The 23,112-nt window shown below is 41.2% G+C and overlaps 1 protein-coding gene across 1 annotated transcript in view; it reads left to right on the top strand.

Annotated features, from left to right (window-relative positions):
- Window positions 1-1,673: 1,673 nt before the first annotated feature.
- Window positions 1,674-23,112, top strand: part of usp24 (ubiquitin specific peptidase 24) — a gene marked incomplete at its 5' end in the record, with an annotated part of 41,917 nt that continues 20,478 nt past the window's right edge. Inside the window, 25 exons of the mRNA XM_080506825.1 lie at window positions 1,674-1,952; window positions 8,169-8,337; window positions 8,413-8,480; window positions 8,591-8,734; window positions 10,001-10,126; window positions 10,437-10,472; window positions 10,568-10,633; window positions 11,651-11,716; window positions 13,665-13,739; window positions 14,486-14,644; window positions 14,732-14,846; window positions 15,003-15,106; window positions 16,119-16,226; window positions 16,316-16,411; window positions 16,537-16,698; window positions 19,417-19,524; window positions 19,616-19,765; window positions 19,975-20,106; window positions 21,120-21,231; window positions 21,346-21,422; window positions 21,574-21,714; window positions 21,834-21,887; window positions 21,976-22,091; window positions 22,729-22,795; window positions 22,911-23,021. Of these exons, the coding sequence (XP_080362951.1) occupies window positions 1,674-1,952; window positions 8,169-8,337; window positions 8,413-8,480; window positions 8,591-8,734; window positions 10,001-10,126; window positions 10,437-10,472; window positions 10,568-10,633; window positions 11,651-11,716; window positions 13,665-13,739; window positions 14,486-14,644; window positions 14,732-14,846; window positions 15,003-15,106; window positions 16,119-16,226; window positions 16,316-16,411; window positions 16,537-16,698; window positions 19,417-19,524; window positions 19,616-19,765; window positions 19,975-20,106; window positions 21,120-21,231; window positions 21,346-21,422; window positions 21,574-21,714; window positions 21,834-21,887; window positions 21,976-22,091; window positions 22,729-22,795; window positions 22,911-23,021 (2,841 nt within the window). The remainder of the gene's footprint in view (window positions 1,953-8,168; window positions 8,338-8,412; window positions 8,481-8,590; window positions 8,735-10,000; window positions 10,127-10,436; window positions 10,473-10,567; window positions 10,634-11,650; window positions 11,717-13,664; window positions 13,740-14,485; window positions 14,645-14,731; window positions 14,847-15,002; window positions 15,107-16,118; window positions 16,227-16,315; window positions 16,412-16,536; window positions 16,699-19,416; window positions 19,525-19,615; window positions 19,766-19,974; window positions 20,107-21,119; window positions 21,232-21,345; window positions 21,423-21,573; window positions 21,715-21,833; window positions 21,888-21,975; window positions 22,092-22,728; window positions 22,796-22,910; window positions 23,022-23,112) is intronic.

Genomic DNA, 23,112 nt, shown 5'->3' on the forward strand with positions numbered 1-23,112 from the left:
GTCGTTGATTAGCCATCGTCACGTGATGCACGTCTGCACGTGACAGGCCGCCCCTCCCCCTCCCGCTCTCGCGCGCACAGCCACGCCCTTCTGTTGTGTTTGCAGCACACTGTGTGTCGCAAGCGCGTTGGTCTACAGATTGACTGTATGCACATGTAAAGAGCGAATTTAATCATAAACAGTGCGCTTGTGCAGACTGTAAACCAACCCATGAATTGAATTAATGTGCACATGTTTATTTATGTTAATTATGCATTTTGTAATATATGCCCATGTACCTTGCATATTCATTTTTGATGTAGGCTACTAATTCAATGACAATACTTATGTAATTTAAAGAAAAGTAGCAAGACGACAGAAAGGAAAATGGAAAATGCTTTTCCCTTTTTTGGGGGGGGGGGTCTAAAGTTTTTAAGGTCTGCTGGACTTTTATCTTAGCAGACATATAACCTTGGCTTTACTTCCATCAGTTCATGCTGTTCCCTAGACTGTTCTGACCCGCCTAAATAAGGGGTGAAACATCTTCCAAGACATGATAAAGTCATTTTGACCTTACAAATGAGAACAAACATAAACGTTGTTAAAATAAATGCATATTTTAATATGTCCATCATAACTTATAATGTCATTTTAGATATAAGTTATTGCATGTACTTGTTTTTTTTCCTGTTGACTGTTTCATAATTCATGTGTGTCTATTACAATTTCCATTTTGGAATTGCTTTCATTAAATAGTACTGTGTTGTGGTTGAAGGTGTGAAATGGAGTGCTGCATAAAAATGAATGAAACCTGATGGTGCTAAATACTGAAGTGTATCAAGCTGAGACAATGGTTGTTCTCTTTCCGTATCCAATGCAGTGGTGTCCAACAACTAGCCTGGGGGCCGACACCTGCCTACCAAGGGTCCTATCCTGCCCATTGTATTAACAGAAAGTGTGGATAAGGCTAAATAGACATGAAATGCAATTTAGTAAAATAAAGAAAAAGAGACAAATCCACAATATGCTTTCTATGCATTGTGATATTGTACTGACCTGGCCCAAATGAAATTAAAATGAGTTTGACACCTCTGGTCTAAAGCAAGCTGGGTGTCAGGTATGTCATCTGAATAGTAATAGCAAGCTCGTACAGCTAGTACAACAGCACTTCCATGGTTAAAAAAAACAACCAAAAAAACCCTTTGTATATACTTTTTTTATTATTATTAATAAGTAGAGTAGAGTAGAGAGTTTTATTCCTCCCCAGGGGGAAACACAAACTTACAACAGCTCAAGGTAAAATTAAATTAAATTAAACCTCTAACTTAAAAATCTGTGAAAAAGATCAATCGTGTAATGTGCAGTATGGATGAAATAAAATAAAATAAAATCACCCATAAAAAGGAAATACTAATTGATGATTGGGTCCTTTAAAACGTCGTTGCGCTTCGCCAGCCGGAGTCCGAGCCCCCCCCCCCTTTACGTCTCGGCCTTGTAGCTGTGCGCGCGCACGTCAGCAGCACGTAGTTCTTGGTGTGCGGACTTTTCCATAACACCTGTGTGTAGCTGTTGTGGGGGAAGTCAGATCGTGACAGGCAAGCAGCAGTGAACTGTAAACATGGCGGCGTGCAGTGCTACAGGGCTGTGCCGAACTCCTCGTTACTATTAGTCTGCGAGGCGGAGACACCCCGAAAATGGAGACCGAAGAGGAGCAGCACATCACCACGCTCCTATGCATGGGTTTCCCGGACCCCGACGTGATACGGAAAGCGCTCCGGCTGGCAAAGAACGATATCAACGAGGCAGTGGCGCTGCTGACAAACGAAAGCCCCGGACTCGGGTATGGATACGAGCCGATGGAGAGCGGGCCTGCCCCCGGCTTGGGCTCGAGCGGAGAGGGGGAAAACAGCGGGCGGACTGGAACGGGAGGGTTCGACCCCCCTCCGGCATACCACGACGTGGTGGACAGCGAGGTAAGCGCCACCTGCGAAGCATCGGCTCGCGGGGCGACGGGGAACCACGGTTCGCTGCAAGTTGCGGAGGAGAGGGGGCTCGCCCATTTAACGGGCTAAACTTAGCGGGTTCGGCGCTACATGCAGGGAGGGAGCCGGCGTGAACTGTCAGCGCAGGAGGCGAAACAGCCTCCCGTCACCCGGGACGGTCAAACGCGGCCGGTAACTGTGAATATTAAGCGCAGTTTCGCAGATAAATACGCTCAGGGTGTTCTTTTGACAAACTTACCAGCTAACCCAGCTTAGCCACTAGCGGTTAGCTCGCGTAACGTTGAGTTAAAGGCGCCAGTGGCAGCGGTTGAAGCACGGCGGCATCACTCGGGAGGATTGAACCGCTCAATTCCACTCCGGCCCGCGGGGTAGTAAGTCAGCCGGCCAGCGGGCGCCGGGCCAGGTCGACAAAGCGTGGTTTGCGCGGTTAGCTAGCGCTAGCTCGGAGGCAGTGTGACAGAGTCCATCGTGCTCGGCTCCACCGCCGCACACCGCAGTCCGCTCGCACCGGGATCGGGAGGGAATGTCTTTGGCGTACGTGGCTCCTCCGATCACCCCACTTTTTTTTAATCATTATTAGCTGTCACCGCAAAATCACATTGTGCTTCATTGCATGTTTTTCTTTTTTTTTTCCAATAAATATTTCTTCTCATTTTTTTTAAACGACGTATCCGATGACCGTGATGCTCGGTGGTCGAGGACAGTCGCCGGCAGTAATTAACCTACAAGTCCTCAATCACTGCGTCCCAGCCTGTGGTGTGCTTATGTGGTGGTGAAACGATAAACCTCCCCGGCATCTGCCGAGCATCGGTCCAGCATCGGACCTGCTGGGACTGCCTTGACTGGCACCCCGAGGAAACCCATTCAATTGTTGTTGTTTTTCTCCCTTCAGCGACTCGACCTGTTGATTTCTAAGATCTCCAGGATCTTTGAAGGTGCAGCCAAAAGCAGGGCTTTGTAATCGTTTCGGCTGTGGGAGTATTTATTCCAGCACTTGGAGGTCTTTGATGCTGTTTTGAGGTGCTGACGATGTGGGTCAAGCAGAACAACAAAGACCACTGGTCAATTTCTTCACTTCTGATTTCCAGATGGAAATTTGTATTCGAGGAGCTACAATCTATTATGTTGCGGAAATTCTACTGGAATGCAAGTGATATGGGTGTGCATCTCTCAAAAGCTTTGCCAAGCATGGGTTATGTTCCAACTACACATAATTGCATGGGTGATAACAATCATTTTATATCCAGTCTACACGTATATAAGATCAACATTCAAAGCACATTAAAAATAACAATAGGACAAAATCCTTTCTAAGAAAATGCAGTGACATACCAGGAAATTTTGTTTAAAACAAATGTATTAGCTACTAACAGCAGAAGGAAAGGTTTAGTAGTAAATTGAGATGTGGATGTGCTCACTAGCTATTTGAATGGTACTGAAATGTAATTCCCTACTTGAGTACTTATGAGTACAAACTACCAAAAGGCCTCTTAATTACAGTGATCTGAATATTTGTAATTTGTTTCTCCCATTCCTGCAGATTATTGTTTAAGCCCTCTCCCTCTTCCTCTCTGCTACTAATTTACTCGCACACATCCAGGTTTGGAAAGTGTAAACAATGATTGACAAGTATAACCATACTTTGTATAAATTGTACTTGTGGTGGCAGGAAAGTTGTAATTCTTTGGCAAGAAATGTATTTAGTAGTTCAGTAAATGTTTACTTTGATCTTTCTGCAGTTCCTCACATCTTAATTATTTGTAAGTATATTGTTTGTCTGGAACATAATCAAGTATACACTTTGTCTCGGTAGAGTAGCACAAAGATAAAATGAATAACAGACAGCCCATTAATATTTCTCTCACACATTATGTGTTAGAGAAAGCAGACATTGACACAAAGAACTCATCTCAAAAATGTGGGGGGGAAAAAGCCCTTTCTTCAATGTGTAGTTATCATTTGTCATCTGACCTTGTGGCACAATGGCTCTATATGGATTCTACTTCCCATTAAATAATTAGAGTTCAAATCATACTTCATATAATGAAGACAAGAATTGCCAGGAGAAAATTGTTTTAATGGAAATAAGTGTATGTTTTTCCATGTCGAAAGGATATAGTCTGCTTGAAGGTATTAATGCAATTATATAGTTTAACAATGCAAACAAGTCCCGAAGAAATGCACATATGTTTAAAAATGTCATGCGAAAGCAGGGGTTTTGGGATCAAAATCAACTATTAATTCATTCACACCATCTGTAGCTTTCAATCGTTTATGTTGAGTACATTTTCAACTACCGGTACTCCTTCATGGAGCATGTGCCCAGTTTTCTATTTCACAATATACTGGAATTTTGAAAAGTTTGAACTAAAGAAAGTTATTTGGGATTTCCTGATGGGATTATGTCCATTTTTTTAATTTTTTTTTCATTAGATCAGCAATGGGGAAATTGCGCCAATCGGCTCTGTGACAGCTACCTTAAGCTGGCCATTGTTGAAAACGACATGGTGGTAAAATACCAAGTGGAAAACCTCGCTGTAACACCATTGGCAACACAGTGGCTATAATGTAAGTGGTGTGGAGATATTTAAAAGGAGAAAGCAAAAGCAGTCCATTGGTCACATGGACTATCTACACTACCAACAGGGATGCAATATTGTGAGTGAGGGACGACCAACTGAGCCACTGTCCCCACTCACAGGCCATTGCAGTTGATAAACCTTGTTGAACCAGGTTAGACCCCTTTCTGCTTTCAGTACTGGTGCTGGAAACAGTCCTCAGATTTCCTTCCATACTGACATATCACACAGTGGATGCAGATGAGTCAGCTGCACATCTTTGGTATGAATGTCCTCTTCTACCAAATCACAGCATTTCTATTGGATCGAGATCTGGTGACTGTGGAGAATATTGTGTATTGGACTTACTGTCATGTTCCAGAGAGCAGTTTGAGAGGATCTGAGCTTCGTGTCATGGTGAAGTATCCATCAGAAGATGTTACATTGTGGTTTTAAATGATGGACATGGTCGGCAACAATACACGGGTGAGACTGTGGTGCTTAAATGATACTGAGTCGATACAGAGGGGCTCAAAATGTGTCAAGAAATGTTCCCCCACACACGATTACACCAGCAGCAGCCTTTATCCAAAGTGGAATTGGTCCATGCTCTCGTTGTTTACACCAAATTCTGACCATACAAATGTGAGGGCAGAAACCAAAAATTTTTCTCCAATCTTGTATCATCCAGCATTGGTGAGCCTGAATGAAGTATAGCTTCAGTTTCCTGCTCACAGGAGTGGCACCTGGTCTGATATTCTGCTGCTGTAGCCAAACCGTTTCAAAGTTTGACATGCCGTGTGGTCACAGATGCTCTTGTGCATAGCTTGGCTGTAGCGTGTCGGAGTTACTGTTGCCCAGTCGCCGCTGACATCCACATGCATTTCTTTGCCCCGAGCACTAATGCTAAAGTAATTTCTCAGTTTCTGAATTATCAGATCAAATGATCAGCCACCAGCAACCAAAGTTTAAGCTTTAATCACTTTTCTTTCCTATTCTCATGCTCAGTTTTAACTTAAGCAGCTCAACTCCACCATGTCTACACAATTAAATATATAGTTGCTGCTGTATTATTGGCTGTTTAACTATTTTTGTCGACGAGTATTTGAACAAGTATACCGAATAGAGTGTCTGAATGTGTGTCATTTCAATAAATGTGCTTTTTTTATATACAAGTAAATATATGTTTCTATTAATCATCTAACTATCAATGCACTCTAAAAGTATAATCAAGGTCAATCTACAGTGCGAACACCACACATGAAAACACAAGCTTTTAAAATTGGAATGGAAATGGGGGTGTTCAGACTGAAATCAGTTCTCCATTCATAATCACCCTCTCTAATCTTGAGCCATTTTTGTAAAGTGTTTGTTAAATTTTCTTTCAATGCTTCATAGAGAACAAGAGCTTTCTTTTCTGTTTTGAAAGATACTGAAATTTGAGCAGATTAGGTTTAAAAATTGGTGTTCTTTGTGTTGTATGATCTCTGTAATGTATTCTGTCTATAACAGAAGAAGTACATACAAATACAACCTAAAGTTTTGCGTGCCTCAAAAACTGACATCAGCATATTATTACATATACGTAAACTTAACACACACATACTGTAATTAATTTGATTTCATTTTATGTGCTCATTGTGCTCCATAATTATTATCTAGTTTGATTTATCATTTGCCGCATATTTGCAATTTAAGCTTGTAACTGAGCATTTACCTTTATGATTGACTTTGCCTCGGGACAACAGATGGAAATTAGCATTTTTGCTATAATCTGGCATATTTACACTGTTTTACAGATGTTCATTAATATGCACTGTCCCGAGCAAATAAACTAATAAATAACTGATTTTGTCCATCTCAGTATCTGTTGATCATTTACAGAAATTGTGATAAAATGAACGGCTGCATAAGCTTTGAAACCGACCATCGAATGTCACTGGGGTGAAAGTGCTGTATTTCCTCCTCTTTCTTCTTGTGTTCGCTGTCAACGGCCCGTCGTACTCGTAGGTCTTTGGCCTCATGTTATGCTCCTAAATATAGCCCCCGCAGTCTCCGTGCCACACACAAACAGACTGCAGTTTTAGCTGGGATTCCCTGGAGGGTTACGGATGCATAGTAACAGAGAGGCACTGAGTTACCTCATGATCCATCCCAACCATACACATGTGCTCGATTCCTTTGGGGAACACAGACTATCCCCTGAAGGTTTCAAGTCTTTAAAATACAAAAAAAAAAATGTTTTTAAATCATCAGCATCGATTCGTCCTTGATGGTCACTTTGTAGATGCTCTGGACGTATTCTGGTATTTATTCAGTTTCTACACTCCGCGGAGCTCACTGTTGAGTTGGGATTTAGTAAGTCTTGTCTGCATTGACATGTCTCTTTACTGCTGTACTTTGAACAAGACATTTTCTACGGTCTGTATTGGTTCAGTCGCCCTACCCATTTCCCTCGCATCGTCCATCTTTCTGTCGTTTGTAATTTTCTCAGAAAGGGAAGAGATGAAATATGATGCGTCTCTGTTGCTTCCTCCATCCCTACCCCCTCTGTCTCGTGTTTTCCCCACTTTCAGACTTTGACTTCAATGTGGCACTTTTTACTGCACTTATTTTAGTATGCAGTACAGTGGACACCCTGAAAATTATGTATGGTAATATGTGGAGATGTATTCCAAATGGTAAGATTTGACCTAACTATATTTTTGCTGTATTAACATTTATACTGTGCAGCACCCACCGGCGAAATGGACAAATGTGTCGTAATAGTGTGGGTCATTTATAATGTAGTGCGAACTGAATCCCGGGGCTCACTCGCAGTGTTCCGTGCATCTTCTAACAAGACTCTCGGTCGAGCTTGATTACTTGGCACCATTGCAGTTTGAAGATATTGTAAATCACTCGGTCATCTCAGGTATGACATGCTGAAGTGTTGGATTTGCTTTTCGTAATGTGACCGCGAACAAAGGAGGGGCGTGAGTGGTTTGATTGTGCAGCTTCATGATGTAAATAATTCAACAATCTTTTGTTTGTTTTGTTGCTTTTCACTACACGGAGTTGAAGGATTTACGGCCTCTGGTTTTTGGTGCAGCTCGCTGTGGGCTTTTTTTGAAATTTGCAGAGAAGAGTTACAAATAGGTTGAGCTTTAACCTCTTTCACTGTTGTGCCCGGGTTTGACTGGCTGAAAAGGTCATCAGGGAAAGCGTGGCGCAGTTGGCAATGCAGTGATGTGCAGGGTGTTCATTAGACTCGACTCCTGCTCTCAGGCCCTGCCTTGCACATCATAACTGCTTTCGTCTTAATCACTAGTGAGGCACTTGAAATCAAGCACCTGTCTTCATCGGTTCTTCAGAGTTTCTCGGGAGGTAGTCAAGGAGGGAGAATCATGCAGGGATGAAGGGCACATTGTTGAGGAGAGGACACACTTTGAGTCGCCGCCGTTGCTTCCCTCCCAGAGGGGGGGGGGATCGGGCATCATCCTGTCTGACTTTTATCTTTGCCAGAGGCCATTTGTATTATCATAGCATCGCGCAGCTGCAACGCCATTATAAAACAATGACACCAGCTGGAAGGAGTAAAGTCATCCTCTGCATTCGGTAGTCATTTTGTCATGTTTGTGTATTACAGAGGAACAATGACGAGAATGGTAACTGCTCAGGAGTCAGCATGGAGTTCCCCACCACCAACCTGTACGAGCTGGAGAGTCGAGTCTTTACTGACCACTGGTCCATACCTTACAAGAGAGAGGAGTCCTTGGGCAAGTGTCTTATTGCCTCCACCTGCCTTGCCCGACACGGTGAGTCCAAGCCTGTGTCTGTGTGTGTGTGTGGTAGAAAGCACTATCAGAGTCTAATATCTTCCTCTCTGCCAGGTCTTGCTGACGCGGATGAAAACTGCAAGCGATTTATGGACAGATGCATGCCAGAGGCCTTTAAAAAGGTGAGCAACAGAAGAAGGAAAAAATACTGAGCCACATGTGACTCTTTTGAGTAATTTGCATCCATGACCCTAATTTCCTGCTTTCTCTTTTACTTGTTCGGTCTCACCAGTTGCTGACCAGCAGTGCCGTGCACAAGTGGGGCACTGAGATCCATGAGGGAATCTACAACATGCTCATGCTGCTGGTAGAGCTGGTTGCAGAGAGGGTGAAACAGGATCCTGTGCCAGTGAACCTGATGGGAGTTCTCACCATGGTGCGTTGTCAAATTTAGTTGCATTTGCTGGAAAAGGCATAAAACCTTTGGCTTTATCAGCAAAGCTCCATCGCAGCAAAGCTTTTTGTCTGAATTGATTTAGGGGGTCACTTTGACACGTCTTTCATTTAATCCATCAACCTTTTATTCATTAATCAGTCACAAGGGCTCGGTTACCTTGTGAACTACCCAAATTTCAGCAATGGAAAAATTAAATGAGATTTATAATATAGAAAGAACCACTTCCTCTCACTATCTTCAGATTTTTTTTTTATTGACAACTAGATTAAATGGATCAATTATATGAAACGCCTGAGGCAAGACTTTGTTGAAACAGTTCAAATGAGCACTTAGCCATTCAATAAAGATCCCTGTCCGCCTTGTATCAATTATATACACAAACACACTGTTTCTCTCCTGAAATCTACAAAGTTATGTTGTTTTGTCTCCTTATCAGCTTCAACTTCACTGTTTTGAATTGGATACATTAGGACTACCGGTATATGTTTTGTGTTTGTCGCTGTTAACTCTTCACTCTCCTCAAAATGCACAAGTAAAACTGACAATGAGATAAGATAAGACTAAAAAGACAACAGAACAGCATGACAAATGAAAAATGCTAAATATGACATAAAAGAGTAATGAATACAGTTGAGAGAAAAAAAATATTTATCATTTACTTGTCAATAAGTAAACAAGAGAAAAATATTAAAAGGACACATTTCAAGTATAACTGATGTTATTAAAAAACTAAAAACTGAAAGTAAAACACTAATGGAAATGAAATGGACAATATTAAATAAATTAAATAATTGGAGGAACAAGCCTTCCATCAGTATATTGAACAAAACCTCTTCATCTTGACTCAAGGATGCTGATTTTATGCAAGATTTTGAAATTAGACATGACACTTATCGGTTTAACTGTATCAACCTTGAAGCTCCTATGCTGTAGCCACTGACAGGATTAGGTGTGGGTATATCACCATAACGATATCGAGACAATTTAAGGACCGTGATTGGACTCAACTGTCCAATCTGAAACATGACTTATAAGTGTGTTGCACGCTTGCAGCCACAAACTTCCCATATCGACCAAAATAAATCGGGTAATCTTGGAAAAATTGCCAGATATTGAGGTAATATTGGTTAAATGGTGAAGAAGCTCAAATTGCACATCTTTGACCCTTCAAAGCCATGAAGTCAAATCCAGTTAATCTAGTGATTAAGAGGGCTAAAGTTGGTCCTTCTCTTTTCTTGTGTCCAGGCCCTTAACCCGGATAATGAGTATCACTTCAAAAACCGGATGAAGGCCTGCCAGAGGAATTGGGCGGAAGTTTTTGGAGACGAGGCCAACATGTTCGCCGTCTCTCCCAGCAACACTTATCAAAAAGTAAGGAACACCTGCTTTGTTTGTACTCACTCTTTTCGATGCGGGGTTGTTTATACGCATGGATGTAGTTTATGTAGAGTCAAGTATGTACATGGTACTGATTAGTCAATCTTTACAGTTTACAGCCATATTAAAGAGCAGACAGGCAAGCACTACATCCCAAGTGTTGCGTAACTGGCCCGTGGGGACTCGGGAGAAATATGTGTGACTGACACACCACAGCTGTCATAAAACCCAAGCTGTGTGTGTGTGTGTGTCACAACAATTTGCAGTATCATCCTCTGAAAACATAATTCATTATCTGTTTCAGGAGCCTCACGGTTGGCTGGTTGATTTGGTGAATCGAGTGAGTGATGATCTTTCAACAAGTTCTCCATATGCTGCTGTTGGACCTGCCCCCCCCCTCCCCTTATCTCACATGTTTCTTTCTGTTGTGTGTAGTTTGGCGAGTTGGGAGGATTCACAGCCATCCAAACAAAGCTTAACACTGATGAAATCGAGATCGCTGTAAGCATCACCGTCGTCACCTCTTTCTTCTTGTCTGAGCTCACGTGTGTGAACAGGAAAGAAATGGTTCCTGTTCTGGCGATGGACTGAAAGTCTATGCAGGCGAAAGGTCGCCATGTTTAAGCTCAGGGCTCTCAGCTGCAGGGTGCTGAATGTCTTTCTCAGTAATATTCACTTACACACAGACGCACACTCTCATCCGCCTGCTGTGCGATGGTTGAAATACTCTGTTGTTGCATGTGATCTGAGGAATCCTTGTGCTGATGCTTCCTTCAGGGAACCTGGCCGGAAGCACTGCAGTGCATAGCCATTGATTCAACCGCGCACACGCACACACACACACACACACACACACACACACACACACACCATTAGAATATTAAGAAGGAAAAGGCTCATTGAGGAGCACTGTTGGTAGGGGTGGGAGCTCAGCAGAGTGAGTAAGCCGTCAGATATCTAACGCACTCCAAGAACAACAGAGAGCGAGACGGCGAAAGTGAAAGGAGAAGAGATAATGGGAGGAGTGCTCCTTCCTAGAGTGCTCCCTCCTCCCCTGACTCCCAGGGGTGACTCATTCATTTGTCTGCTTTGAGCAGGAAGTCAAGTGGGGTGGTTATAGAATGAAGCTGGATGCAGGCGTTGGGAGAAGGAACGTGCAAGTTTGACATGAACAATAAACATGCATAAACTTTCTCTGCACCCGTGTCAGTTTGCACTGAATGACAGGTGACAACTGGGCTTAGTTTGTGGAAACCCCCGGGTATAGACTTGTTAATATTTAGAGCCTCTCAATCACGTGCAGCCAGAAAAACATAGTATCAGGTTGAACATGTTGTTTGTCCTCTCGCCTCCACACTTGTAACTAGGATGATGTTATTGAATAAAGAGTGACACCCACAAATACCACAATAATAGATAGTTGTAATAGTTTGTCACATGACATCTGGTACTAACTGTTTGGTTTCTCTTTTGGTTTGAATCATGTTTGAGTTGTTCTGTTTCTTCTTTCCTCTGCAGTGTGTGTCGGCTCTGGTTCAGCCTCTCGGAGTTTGCGCTGAATATCTAAACTCAAGCCTTGTACAGGTGAGCACACAGATGTTCTGTCGTGTGAGGACACTTATCATTCATGTCCTACTTTCTACTTGTTCCAGACTGACAAGGTCTGGCAATAAAACAGGTCTTTACCATAATTGATTAACACATCCACTTTTATTATTCATCCTTCTCTGGGGACATCACATTCACTTGCCTCTATGAACTATAACTACTTTCCAAACCCTTAACCAAAAGCCTGTGTCTCCTTGGGCTACAACAACTCGTCACTATTTGTAGACACAGAAATGGGAGAAAATACACAAACAAGATATAATTTTCATCAAAATTCATCTGAAATATGTGCGCCTGGTATTCGCTGGAAGAACTTGATATTCATCGTACAAATTGCTTATGCTTGCAGCCAACATACAAAAGTCATGTGACAGTAATGTGTGACAAGACAGAATTCTCCATGGATACAGCAGCATTTCTCCCCCAGTCCGGCAATCGTGTTGTCATCAAACGTCGAGTGAAATCAAAGTCCTACAAGCATGGAGAGGCTGCAGGGTGAAAACCAGACTGACTTGTCTCTATTTCACACACTTCCTAATTCACAAAAAATGACTTTTAAGACCCTGCCCTCTCCAAGGCCCACTCCTATCACCAATTTCAATCCCACTCACATTTTAACAGGACTGGAGATCATCTTCTGGGCCACAACAACCATCCCCGAGATTCACTGTGATTCACTGTGGTCTACTGTGGAGGAAATCACATTCAAAAAGATTGACTACCTATCCCCAGGAAAGACCAGTGACGGTCACACGCATGCATTGTTATGACATTGTTATAATTTTTGTAGCAAAAATAAAACTGCATGAACCTCATAAAACGTTGACGCCATTTGGTGTTGTACAGCGAGTCTTACTGCAGACAAAAGAAAAACTACAGGTTTGAGACATCCAAAATGATCAGTACTATTTGTAAAATGTGCAAGTTGAAGCTTGTTCAAATTTAAAATCCCATGTTTGCTCGGCTTTGGCCTGCTTGAGATGATTGTGAATTCCTGTCAACATTTCAAGATTTTTTTTGCAAAGATTTTCTTTTCAAATTACTAAAGCCGCATGATTATATCGGTGCAACATTTTTTATCAGTGGATAAATGCTGATTTATTTTCTTTTTTGGGCACAGACATGAGCACAATAGGCCATCATGGTAAAAAAAAAAATCATTACATTGATGAGCATAAAAGCACAAAAAATCAAACATGCCTGCTTCTGAGATTTTTCTTAAGTTTGACAAACTGATAAAGTAGCCGTTTTAAAATGAATACTCTAACGTCATTCAGGAGGGGTTAAAACTCACTGCTTCAGATTCCTGGAAATCCAACCAGGCTTGCCTCCCGGTTCTGGTCCCTGTAGCACGGAGGTATGTCGGAGCGCCCCGTACAAGTGTCGACAGTGAACGGCTGTTCAGCGCTGTCTCCCACATCGAAGACAAGAGGAGAAATCATACAGACTTCAGGGGTGTCAAACATGAGGCCTGTGGCCCAAAAGAAGATAAGGGAGTTCAATCCAGCCCACCGAACCAGCAATCGGCCTTATTTTGTTTTAAAAATATCAATACATATCCAGTGTCATGCATCACTACAAATTACATATGCAATTTTCCCATTGGGATTGAGGCTTAACCTTAATCTAACCTGAAACCATGTCTTTGGATAAAATTGTTCAAAGAACTGGTTGTTTTGTCCCCACATAAAATATAGACCTTCAATTTTATAGCTTAGGGTGTCCTTTCTTTGTGTCTCACTATTGATTTATTTCAATGCAGGGATTAAGGTGCACATTTCTTAACATGACCCTTGCTCTACATTTGATTTCTATTCTATTTATATTTGCAGTATCTTCTTACCGTCCTGCTGCGGTGGCATTTTTTCCTCTACAGGACTGAACTAAGATTCTTATGATCTTTTTTTTTTTTTTTTTTTTTTAGCCCATGCTTGATCCAGTTATCCACAAGATGATCACATACGTGCAGAACCTTGAAGAAAAGGACCTTAAAGACAAGGTATTGATTATTATTTGGTCCTTCTCATGATACTGTTGCCAGCAAGCTTTTTCAGAGACTTTTTTTTTTGATTGTGCTGCATTTTCACATCTGACATCGATGTGCTCCCCGCAAATGCAGTAAGTGTTCAGGAACATGTGTGGGTTTGTCTTCAACACTCAGCTAGTGACATTTACTACTTCCTCTAGAACTGTGGTGAGATTACAGGTGCAATACTGTGAACCACGTTTATTACTGGTGTCACAGACCACAGTTCAACCATAATACATACGAGTAAGAACACTGTCCGCACACAATCGCCACTGCAAATGAACGCTACTGGTTTATACTTCAACTTTACAGTTGCTGTTACTTTATTAGTAGTATTGTAGTGATGTTTTGGGGGGTGAAGTGAAAATCAAAACATTTTTGTGTGGATGAAGTTTGATTTCAAATTGCTGACAGTGACATAGCGTCTACCACTGACAGCAGGAAGCGAGTCATGTGGTTCCAGTTTCTCTTTGCAAAAAATAAAGAATATAAACCGTTTCAAGTTGAAATAAGATACTTAAAGGTATTGGTCAAACCAGGCTTTGGCTTTTATTTGCCTTAAATCAGATAACTTTTTTATTTTAAAACATTCTCTGTAACTTTCCGGATCAGCTACATAACTCAACACTGCCTGTGTACAATTGATCCTGAACAGTGGCGATTTTCATTGTGACTTTCAAAGTATATTACTTAATCATTTGGTTCTTTCATCTTAGCGTCTCGTCAGCATCCCAGATCTGCTGTCGGCCATCAAGCTTTTGTGTATGAGGTTCCAGAGGGAGCTGGTCACGGTCGTAGATGACCTGCGACTGGACACGCTGCTGCGCATGCTCAAAACGCCACACTTCTCCACCAAGATGAACTCTCTCAAAGAGGTCGGGCTCGCCCTGTTTTGCTTGAACTTTTCTGGGACTTCTTTCGAGCAACTGTTGATCTCATGTCGTGTGTCGTTTGTTTCTCAGGTGACAAAGTTAATAGAAGAGAGCACGGTGTCAAAGACTGTGAAAAATGCCATCGACACTGATAAACTGTTAGACTGGCTTGTAGAGAACTCGGTCCTGTCAATAGCACTGGAAGGTAAGGAATTGCACTTTTATGGCATTGATTTGAGTGTTACTTCATTGCATCACGGTGCTTTGGAAGAGACTTATTACTTCCAAAAGATTCAAGGAACCAGAATTCATTGTGGATCTGTTTTTGTTTTTGTTTTGTTTTTTGTTTTTTTAAATCCAGGAAACATTGATCAGGCTCAGTACTGTGAGAGGATTAAGGGAATCATTGAACTGCTGGGCAGCAAACTGTCGCTGGATGAACTCTCCAAGATATGGAAAATACAGGTAAAAACCAGGGAAACCTTTAGAAGTGCATCTTGAAGTCAATATCTTTGCCAGGTGTTTTGCTCTTAAAACATATACATTGAAAACTTGATAAACTATTACATGTAAGAGGTGTCTTGATGTAAATGATTTATGTCATTTAAGAGTTTGTATCAGTTTTCATTCCTCATTTTCTATTCATATTGGTATGAGTAGTTGTGTTGTGAAAACAAGTTTTGAGACCGTTTGCATCCTACGACAATTACTGTTCAGGAAAGTTTTGGGCAAGAGTGTTTTAACTCCAATTAGATTTTCTGAGTTAAAGAATTTCCAAATAATACAAAGAAAATTATATCACATTTTATTATTTCAAAAGCATTGTAACAAAATGGTTTACTGGAACAACAGAAGAAGTTTAAAGCAATAGAAATATCTAACCAAAAGTCGTAAAAGGGATTAAATTATCTGAAATGTGATCAATCAGACACCAAATGACAAAAGGGCTCATGAATTTGAAGTTCATGTCATAAATAGGTTTGAATCTGACCATGAGAGTTTTAAAGCATTTAATACACCCTAAATATTGATTCTTGAATTGCCGTGAAGTGATTCAAGGAAAAGTTTAGCTGTGGTTTAGTTTTAGTTTATATAATTCATTATCATTCATCTTGGATCAATTATTGGCTTTGTATGATATATTTAGAATAGTATTAAGATATTATTAATTGCCATGGTAACAAAATAAATCAAAAGACTGAGTTTTTGTAATAAATCAAAATTATTTATGGATGTTTTTCAATTTCATTGAAATTATGGGGAAAATGCACAATTTCTTTGGTTTCTCAAACCTTTCAGATGCACCTGTGTATAATAGTGAGCTGTGAAAATACATTCAACTGTAACTCCTTTGCAGGTTGCTCACTTAAATCAAATTTTGTTGCGCATGTGTACTTTTATTATTTGTGCGAGTTAGACAAACGGCACTTTCCAAATCCAACACTGCATATGTTTTTCTTTTGCTTCACTCTTTCAGGCAGGCCAGTCCTCAACTGTTATAGAAAACATTCATACAATCATCGCTGCCGCTGCTGTGAAGTTTAGCTTTGATCAACTCACTCACCTTTTCGTCCTCATCCAAAAGGTCAGTCTTTCTCTTGTGTGGGTTGACATTAGAATTATTAATCTAGTCTGTGTATACCGTTACAAATTGTACCTCTGTATGATGTTTAGAGCTGGGAGATTGAGAGTGACCGCGTCCGGCAAAAGCTGCTCAGTCTGATCGGGAGGATAGGCAGAGAAGCTCGCTCTGAAGCCACAACAGGAAAGGTATGTTGCCTTTTTCCTCGGGGCCAAACTCTATTAAAAAGTAATTGGGGGTGGGGAAACTATATAGAAGATTGACTGTTGTGTCGGATTCTACCTTGAATCTGAATTATTGTTTGTCTGTTTAGGTGCTGGAGGTGCTGTGGGAGCTGGCTCACCTCCCCACTCTGCCTACCAGTCTGGTTCAGCAGGCTCTGGAGGAGCACCTGGGGATCCTGAGTGATGCTTATGCTGTCAAGGAGACTGTGAAGCGCAGTTACATCATCAAATGTATTGAGGACATTAAGAAGGTGAGACAGATGCTGCAGTGTTTTATTTCCACATGTGAGCCCTCCTGTCAATTGTGGTTTAATGCTGGATTGCACTAAGGCCAGATGCATGGATTGCCTTTTTTGGTAGTTGCACATGGATAACGTGCTAGACTTCTGCATTCTTCAATCTGCTGGGACAGTTTTGTTCTAAGTTGGCACGTCCTTGTTAGTGCTGCATATGAACCCCCCCCACCACCACCACCACCATCTGCAGCAGTTTGCTAATCTCATGCATCAGTGTCCTGCAATCAGTGGGAGGTGCAGCATTTTATAGGTCTATATTATTTGTTAATAACACTCAAACAGTAATTTTATTATTTATTTTAAAGAATCTTTTCTTTGGAATTTGGTATATTTTTCAGACACTGTCTTCCCCCCCCCCCCCCCCCAAAGACATGGTTGTATATGTTCACAGCTTGTTCCATCTGTGAGTTCCTGTGAATAATTGCTGAAGAGCAGTGACAGGTTGCCCAGCCATACCAGAGGTTGTGTTTACTGAGACATCTTCAGCTTAAATCTTTTCTGGGGGGAAAAACAATTAAATATAAGTAATTCGAAATATTATGTTGTGTTGAACAAAAAACAGCCGAGATGATAACATTATAATTTTCTCAATATATTGTAATCAATATTAAATAAATGTAATAGTGGTGAATTATAATAGGTTGTAAAATGTTTTACAATATGTACCAGCAATCTCTGTAAAGTAATGAAAGCTTATCTGATTGGCTGTGGACAGTTCACAAAGGAGAAGTGTTGACTTCTTGTACAAGGATTATTTATTGCCAACCACAGCCACACTGTTACACTTATTTTCTTCGTTCTCTATCACTCATGAATCCACTAAGTGAGAACAACAGATTTTTCACTCATTCACACTTGGATTCAGTCGGCTGATAGTGCCATTGGTCATGAAAAGTACTTGTCTCAGCAAGGTTATAAAATTATTCTACTGCTTTTGACGAACAGAAACATAAAACATCAAAAAAGTTTCATATTTTTGTAGAAATCCTCATGTAAAATAATTACATTTTGAATGACTATTGTATTTGAAAAAAATACCAATGACAACCACGAGAGGGAGCGTCACCGTTTGAGAATGAATGGCCTTCAGCTTAGTGAAGTGAGCCTTTAGCTGGACATTCAGTGATTCAAACAAACTGCAGGGCCCCAAGAGACTCTGAGCAAGACCTTCAGTCCTCAACTGCTCAGGTTGTGTCATTAAAGGGAGCCATTAAAAAACCTGTGCCAAATCAGCTCTCATGACCCCCTGTGGCAACCATGACATTCAGCAGCCAAAACTCTCCACGATTATGAGGTTATGGTTAGTGTAATATAGAGATAGATAGATAGATAGATAGATAAATACTTTAATGATCTCCAAGAGAAATTCACAACATGTTTTAGATGTGTAAAAGAAAATCACTTAATAATTTGGAGGATAATAGTAATATATTTTAATTATATGTTCAAGATTCAAGAGCATGTGCTGTAGCAGCACAACATTTTACAAGTTAATCCCTTTTTAATAAATAATTTCTCCACAAATTTTGAATAGAAAAATAATAAATTCATATAGTGCGCGCGTGTGTGTGTGTGTGTGTGTGTGTGTGTGTGTGTGTGTGTGTGTGTGTGTGTGTGTGTGTGTGTGTGTGTGTGTGTGTGTGTGTGTGTGTGTGTGTGTGTGTGTGTGTGTGTGTGTGTGTGTGTGTGTGTGTGTGTGTGTATTTGGAAACTGAAATTTAAAGACAATATTTAATTAAACAGTTTTAGAAGGTAGTCTTTTAAAATGACTTAAAAAATGTCAAAATGGACCTAAATGGATGCATCAACGTGTCTTTTTGAAGGGGTTTGTGTGTCTCTTTATCTTGTTGCTTGTCTTGCCAGTGTCACAGAGCGAGTACGGCAATCATATGTCCATCAGCTCACCAGCAAAACCGTTCCAACCACATATATATCGGATTTAAAGATTTAAAATGCTATTGGCTGTGTACAAGATGTGTGCAAATGTCCCTGTCCAAATAAAATGTATGTCTCTAGACTCAAACTCAAGAGGACAGTAAAGGCCACGACAGTCAAATCCCATTTCATATTGGCACTTGGGGCAAGAAGAAATCAAACTCTTTGGCTAAAGTAAGAGAAGAATTTTGCATTATCTGACTATTGCTCCAATCTCACTGCTTCCTGCCGTCCATCCAATCGTGGTGGAAGGTTCCTTGCCAACAAAGGGGTTTCACTGGTCACAGGTTGATAATTTCGCACATGGTTTCGATGCAAGTTAGTTTAACCAGGTGTGTGTTAATCTTCCGCTTGCCTCACTGAGAGGGTTTTGGCACTTACTATGATTACACAGTGGTGTTGATCTTGTCCTACGCGGGAGCTGGCTCAGTTCAATGAGTGATTTTGGCAGCTGGATGACGAGTGGATGATGAGCTTTGGTGGAAGTGCAAGCACATTTACTCAAATACAACTAGGAAACTATTCAGAGCCATGGGTACCTAAAAGAGTTAACTTTAAAAAAAAAAAAATGTTTTACATTTGTTGTGTGCCCTTTTTAAAATGACCAATTTGAACGAAAGTGCTTTACATACCTAGCTCTGAATATTTTCCATAAAACATTTTTTTACAGTCATTGCAAAAAAAACAAAAACACAAAATTAGTAAAGTTGAGAATTAATTGTGTGTATGTGTCAACAGGCTTCGCAGCAGAGCAGTCCTCAGACGGTCTGGGTTGTTCCAGCTCTCCGTCAGCTGCACGAGATCACCCGCTCGTTCATTAAGCAGACGTATCAGAAGCAAGACAAGGTACCATAAACACGAACCCGAGCACATCGTCTCAATGATCGGCAGCACCCACAGTGTTAATGCAAAATTCTTCCTCTTTTAACTCTGCCAGAGCATTATTCAGGATCTGAAGAAAAACTTTGAGATCGTCAAACTGATCACGGGATCCCTGGTGTGCTGCCATCGACTGGCCGTGACGGCTGCAGGCAACAACAGCCTCTCGGGCTCAACCATGGTGGATGGACGATACACCTACCAAGAGGTCCGTCGATCATGTCAGACTTTAACTGAGGAAGCGAGTCAGACATACCGTTTACAGCTAGAAATGACATTCTTGAACTATACAATTACGACAGTGGTACTTAATTATACCTATTGTTCAGTTTAGCACGGGACTTTAGGTTTATGGCTTGCTTGCGTGTGCGTGCACGATTCAAAATGTCATACATCTGTCTCATTGGTTGTGTTCAGTATCTGGACAGCCACCTGCGCTTCCTGGCCTTCTTCCTCCAGGAGGCCAGCCTCTACCTGGCCTGGAACAGGGCCAAAGAGCTCTGGGAGTGCCTGGTGTCGGGGCCGGATGTGTGTGAACTTGACCGTGAGGTATGGAATCATTAATGCTGATGTTTAGGGAATTGTTTGTTAATTGTCGTTTTTGGAGCAAAAGAGGCAGGAAGTGAGTGCTCAGCTTCAATCCGTGAGGTTAAAAACCCTTTGTATGGTCATAGACTTCCCGAGTCTGGCCATCATGTCAAGACAATAATAAAGACATCTTTCTGCCCCCTGAAGAATTAAAGGGCTAATTTCTCAACGACAAAAGGAGAAATTACATTTATCCTCAGAAGACAGAGCCAAGTTAATATTCCCTTTACTAGCTTTTCTAAGAAAACTTTCAGACAGATGAGGGAAATGGATCACATCAGTTCTCAAGTCTGTGCACCGGCTTCCTGTAAGTCACAGATTTGATTTCAAAATACTAATCCTGGTCTGTAAACCTCAGAATGGTTCAGGTTCAACATATATCTCTAAGCTTTTGTCATGTTATGAATAACCCAGACCTCTCAGTTCATCTATCAAACCTGCTTTCGGTTTCTAGAGTCAGATCCAAACATGCACGTTTTTAGTTTTTATACACCAAATATTTGCAACAAACCTGCAAAATAATTCACCCTTGGGTTATGTTGAAAAAGGCACTGTATCTATAACTTTTGTATTACGTTTATCCATAAATTCTATACTTGTTATTGTTTTTGATTTGTATTATTTTAAGTATTTTTTGTTTTTCTATTCATTTGCTTGCATCTGTTGCTTGTTATTCATGTTGATATAAATAGTATAGAAATACGTTATTAATCCTGGAGAAGCACTTGCAGATGACTTTGTTGTTGGAATGTTCTATACAAATAACATGTATTATAATCGCCTTTAGATTATATTATATCTGAAATGATAGATTTATTTCTACCCAGATGTGTCTTCTGCTGGATCCACAATCAAAAGCGACTTTTAACAAATTGAAGATTAAAAAAAAGCATGTAGTTGTGTCTCTGTCAAGTTCTGCTTTCAGATTGGCTTTAACTGGGGTTTAACACATTTTATGTAATGCGTTTATGCAGATGTGTTTTGAATGGTTCACCAAAGGACAACATGACCTCGAGAGCGACGTGCAACAGCAGCTCTTCAAGGAGAAGATCTTAAAACTGGAGCCTTATGAGATCACTATGAATGGTGAGAGACTCCACCAGGAGTTGCTGTGTCGTCCAGCAGCTTTGCAGAAATAGCCGTTGAGCAAGAATTTCATCCACTAATTAACATTGCTTGTGTTTTTTTTGCGTGTCTCAGGTTTCAACCTGTTTAAGACCTTCTTTGAGAATGTTAATCTCTGTGACCATCGCCTGAAGCGCCAGGGAACTCAGCTGGTCAGTCCCTTCCATACTTTCTCTGTACTTATTGTGTCAACTCTCTGAATCAATGGTCAGTTAAAGCTGGAATGCACTCGAAAAGATGCACACTGTAAAGCACATCTTGAATGACCTTTCCATTCGATGCATCTCCATGGTCTGATTTCAGTGCGTGGAGCGCCTTGACCTCGCAGGGATGGATTTCATCTGGCGCATCGCCATGGAAACCCCGGATGAAGAGATAGCAAATGAAGCAATCCAACTTATTATCACATACAGCTACACCAACCTCAATCCCAAGATGAAGAAGGTCAGTGAATAATTAAGCATATAACTTAAGACTATTAAGACCTATGAAAAGCCACGTTCAGCAAGTATGCCGCTGGTAAATTGTGAAATTACAAGCAGCACAATGTTTCATCTTTACAGGACTCCGTGTCGTTGCACAAGAAGTTCATTGCTGATTGCTACAAGCGATTAGAGGTAAGTGGTTGAATATTATCTATGTTTTACTGCGCCATGTCGGAGAAAATCAACCACCAACGGTGCCTTTCTGCTTTTCTTTTCTCAGGCGGCAAGCTCGGCCCTGGGTGGGCCAACTTTAACACATGCTGTTACTAGGGCAACCAAGATGCTGACGGCCACGGCCATGCCAACAGTTGCCACATCTGTACAATCACCATCCAGGTACAGAGGGGGGTTTGGGTAAGACATTGTTACTAAACCTATTTATCATATAGCACACTTGTGCCGTCGTCCTTTTAAAGCCCCGACACACTGTGCAATGTTCGGCCGCCGCAAACAAAAGATGGCAGTCGTGGGGGGATAGAGTCAAAATCTTTGGTCGTGCTCTAATCGATGGTCTTGCGTCGCACTGTGTGACCGGTTCAAGGACGACCGATGTCACGATCGTGTGACCAAAGACACTGTGACCTGGGGCCTCTTTCTTACATTACCATGGATTGTGTTTTGTTGGAAAATGCAAGACCATGATAGTAAATGATAATCGATGCTCAAAAGTACTTACTTCAAGCGCGATCACAAATTATTGCGCAATCATGTCAGCTCACGTCGGAGGCTGTGTATCAGGTCGCGTTTTCATGGTACAGTCTGCACGTGGCAAATTTCATGTCGTGGCCAACGTTTATTTAGATTTGTTTCATATTGTGTGCTGGGCTTTGAACTTATAAGACTGTTACAATCACACAGTCTGCAGGAGCCTTTATACCTCACACACTGCTACTAACATTAGAAAATATTGAATTTGAGCATGATGTTGCTTGGTGCGTGGTGGTGAAACTGTTTCCTTGATGTTAATCTTCAGATCCACAAAGCTGGTTATCATTGAGAGACTGCTGCTATTGGCTGAACGATACGTCATCACTATAGAGGTAAGACTCCACGATTCTTAGCAGTCATGAACAATATTTGTGCTGCACAGTTTGTCAGTGGGTTATATTCGTGATGCGAAACGCTGCCTTTTTCATAATTTCTGTGTTTTTGTAGGATCTGTACTCGGTTCCTCGCACTATTCTACCTCATGGTGCCTCGTATAACGGACACCCTGTCACTCTTCACATCACCTACGAGTCAACCAAAGACACTTTCACTTTAGAGGTATTTAAAAGCTTCATATTCTGCAATTTCTTTTTTAATTACTCTTTTATTTATTTATTGTGTAGTCGCTATGTGCAGAAGAAATGAGTCC

Source organism: Blennius ocellaris (assembly GCF_963422515.1).
Source record: "Blennius ocellaris genome assembly, chromosome: 12".
NCBI lineage: Eukaryota > Metazoa > Chordata > Actinopteri > Blenniiformes > Blenniidae > Blennius > Blennius ocellaris.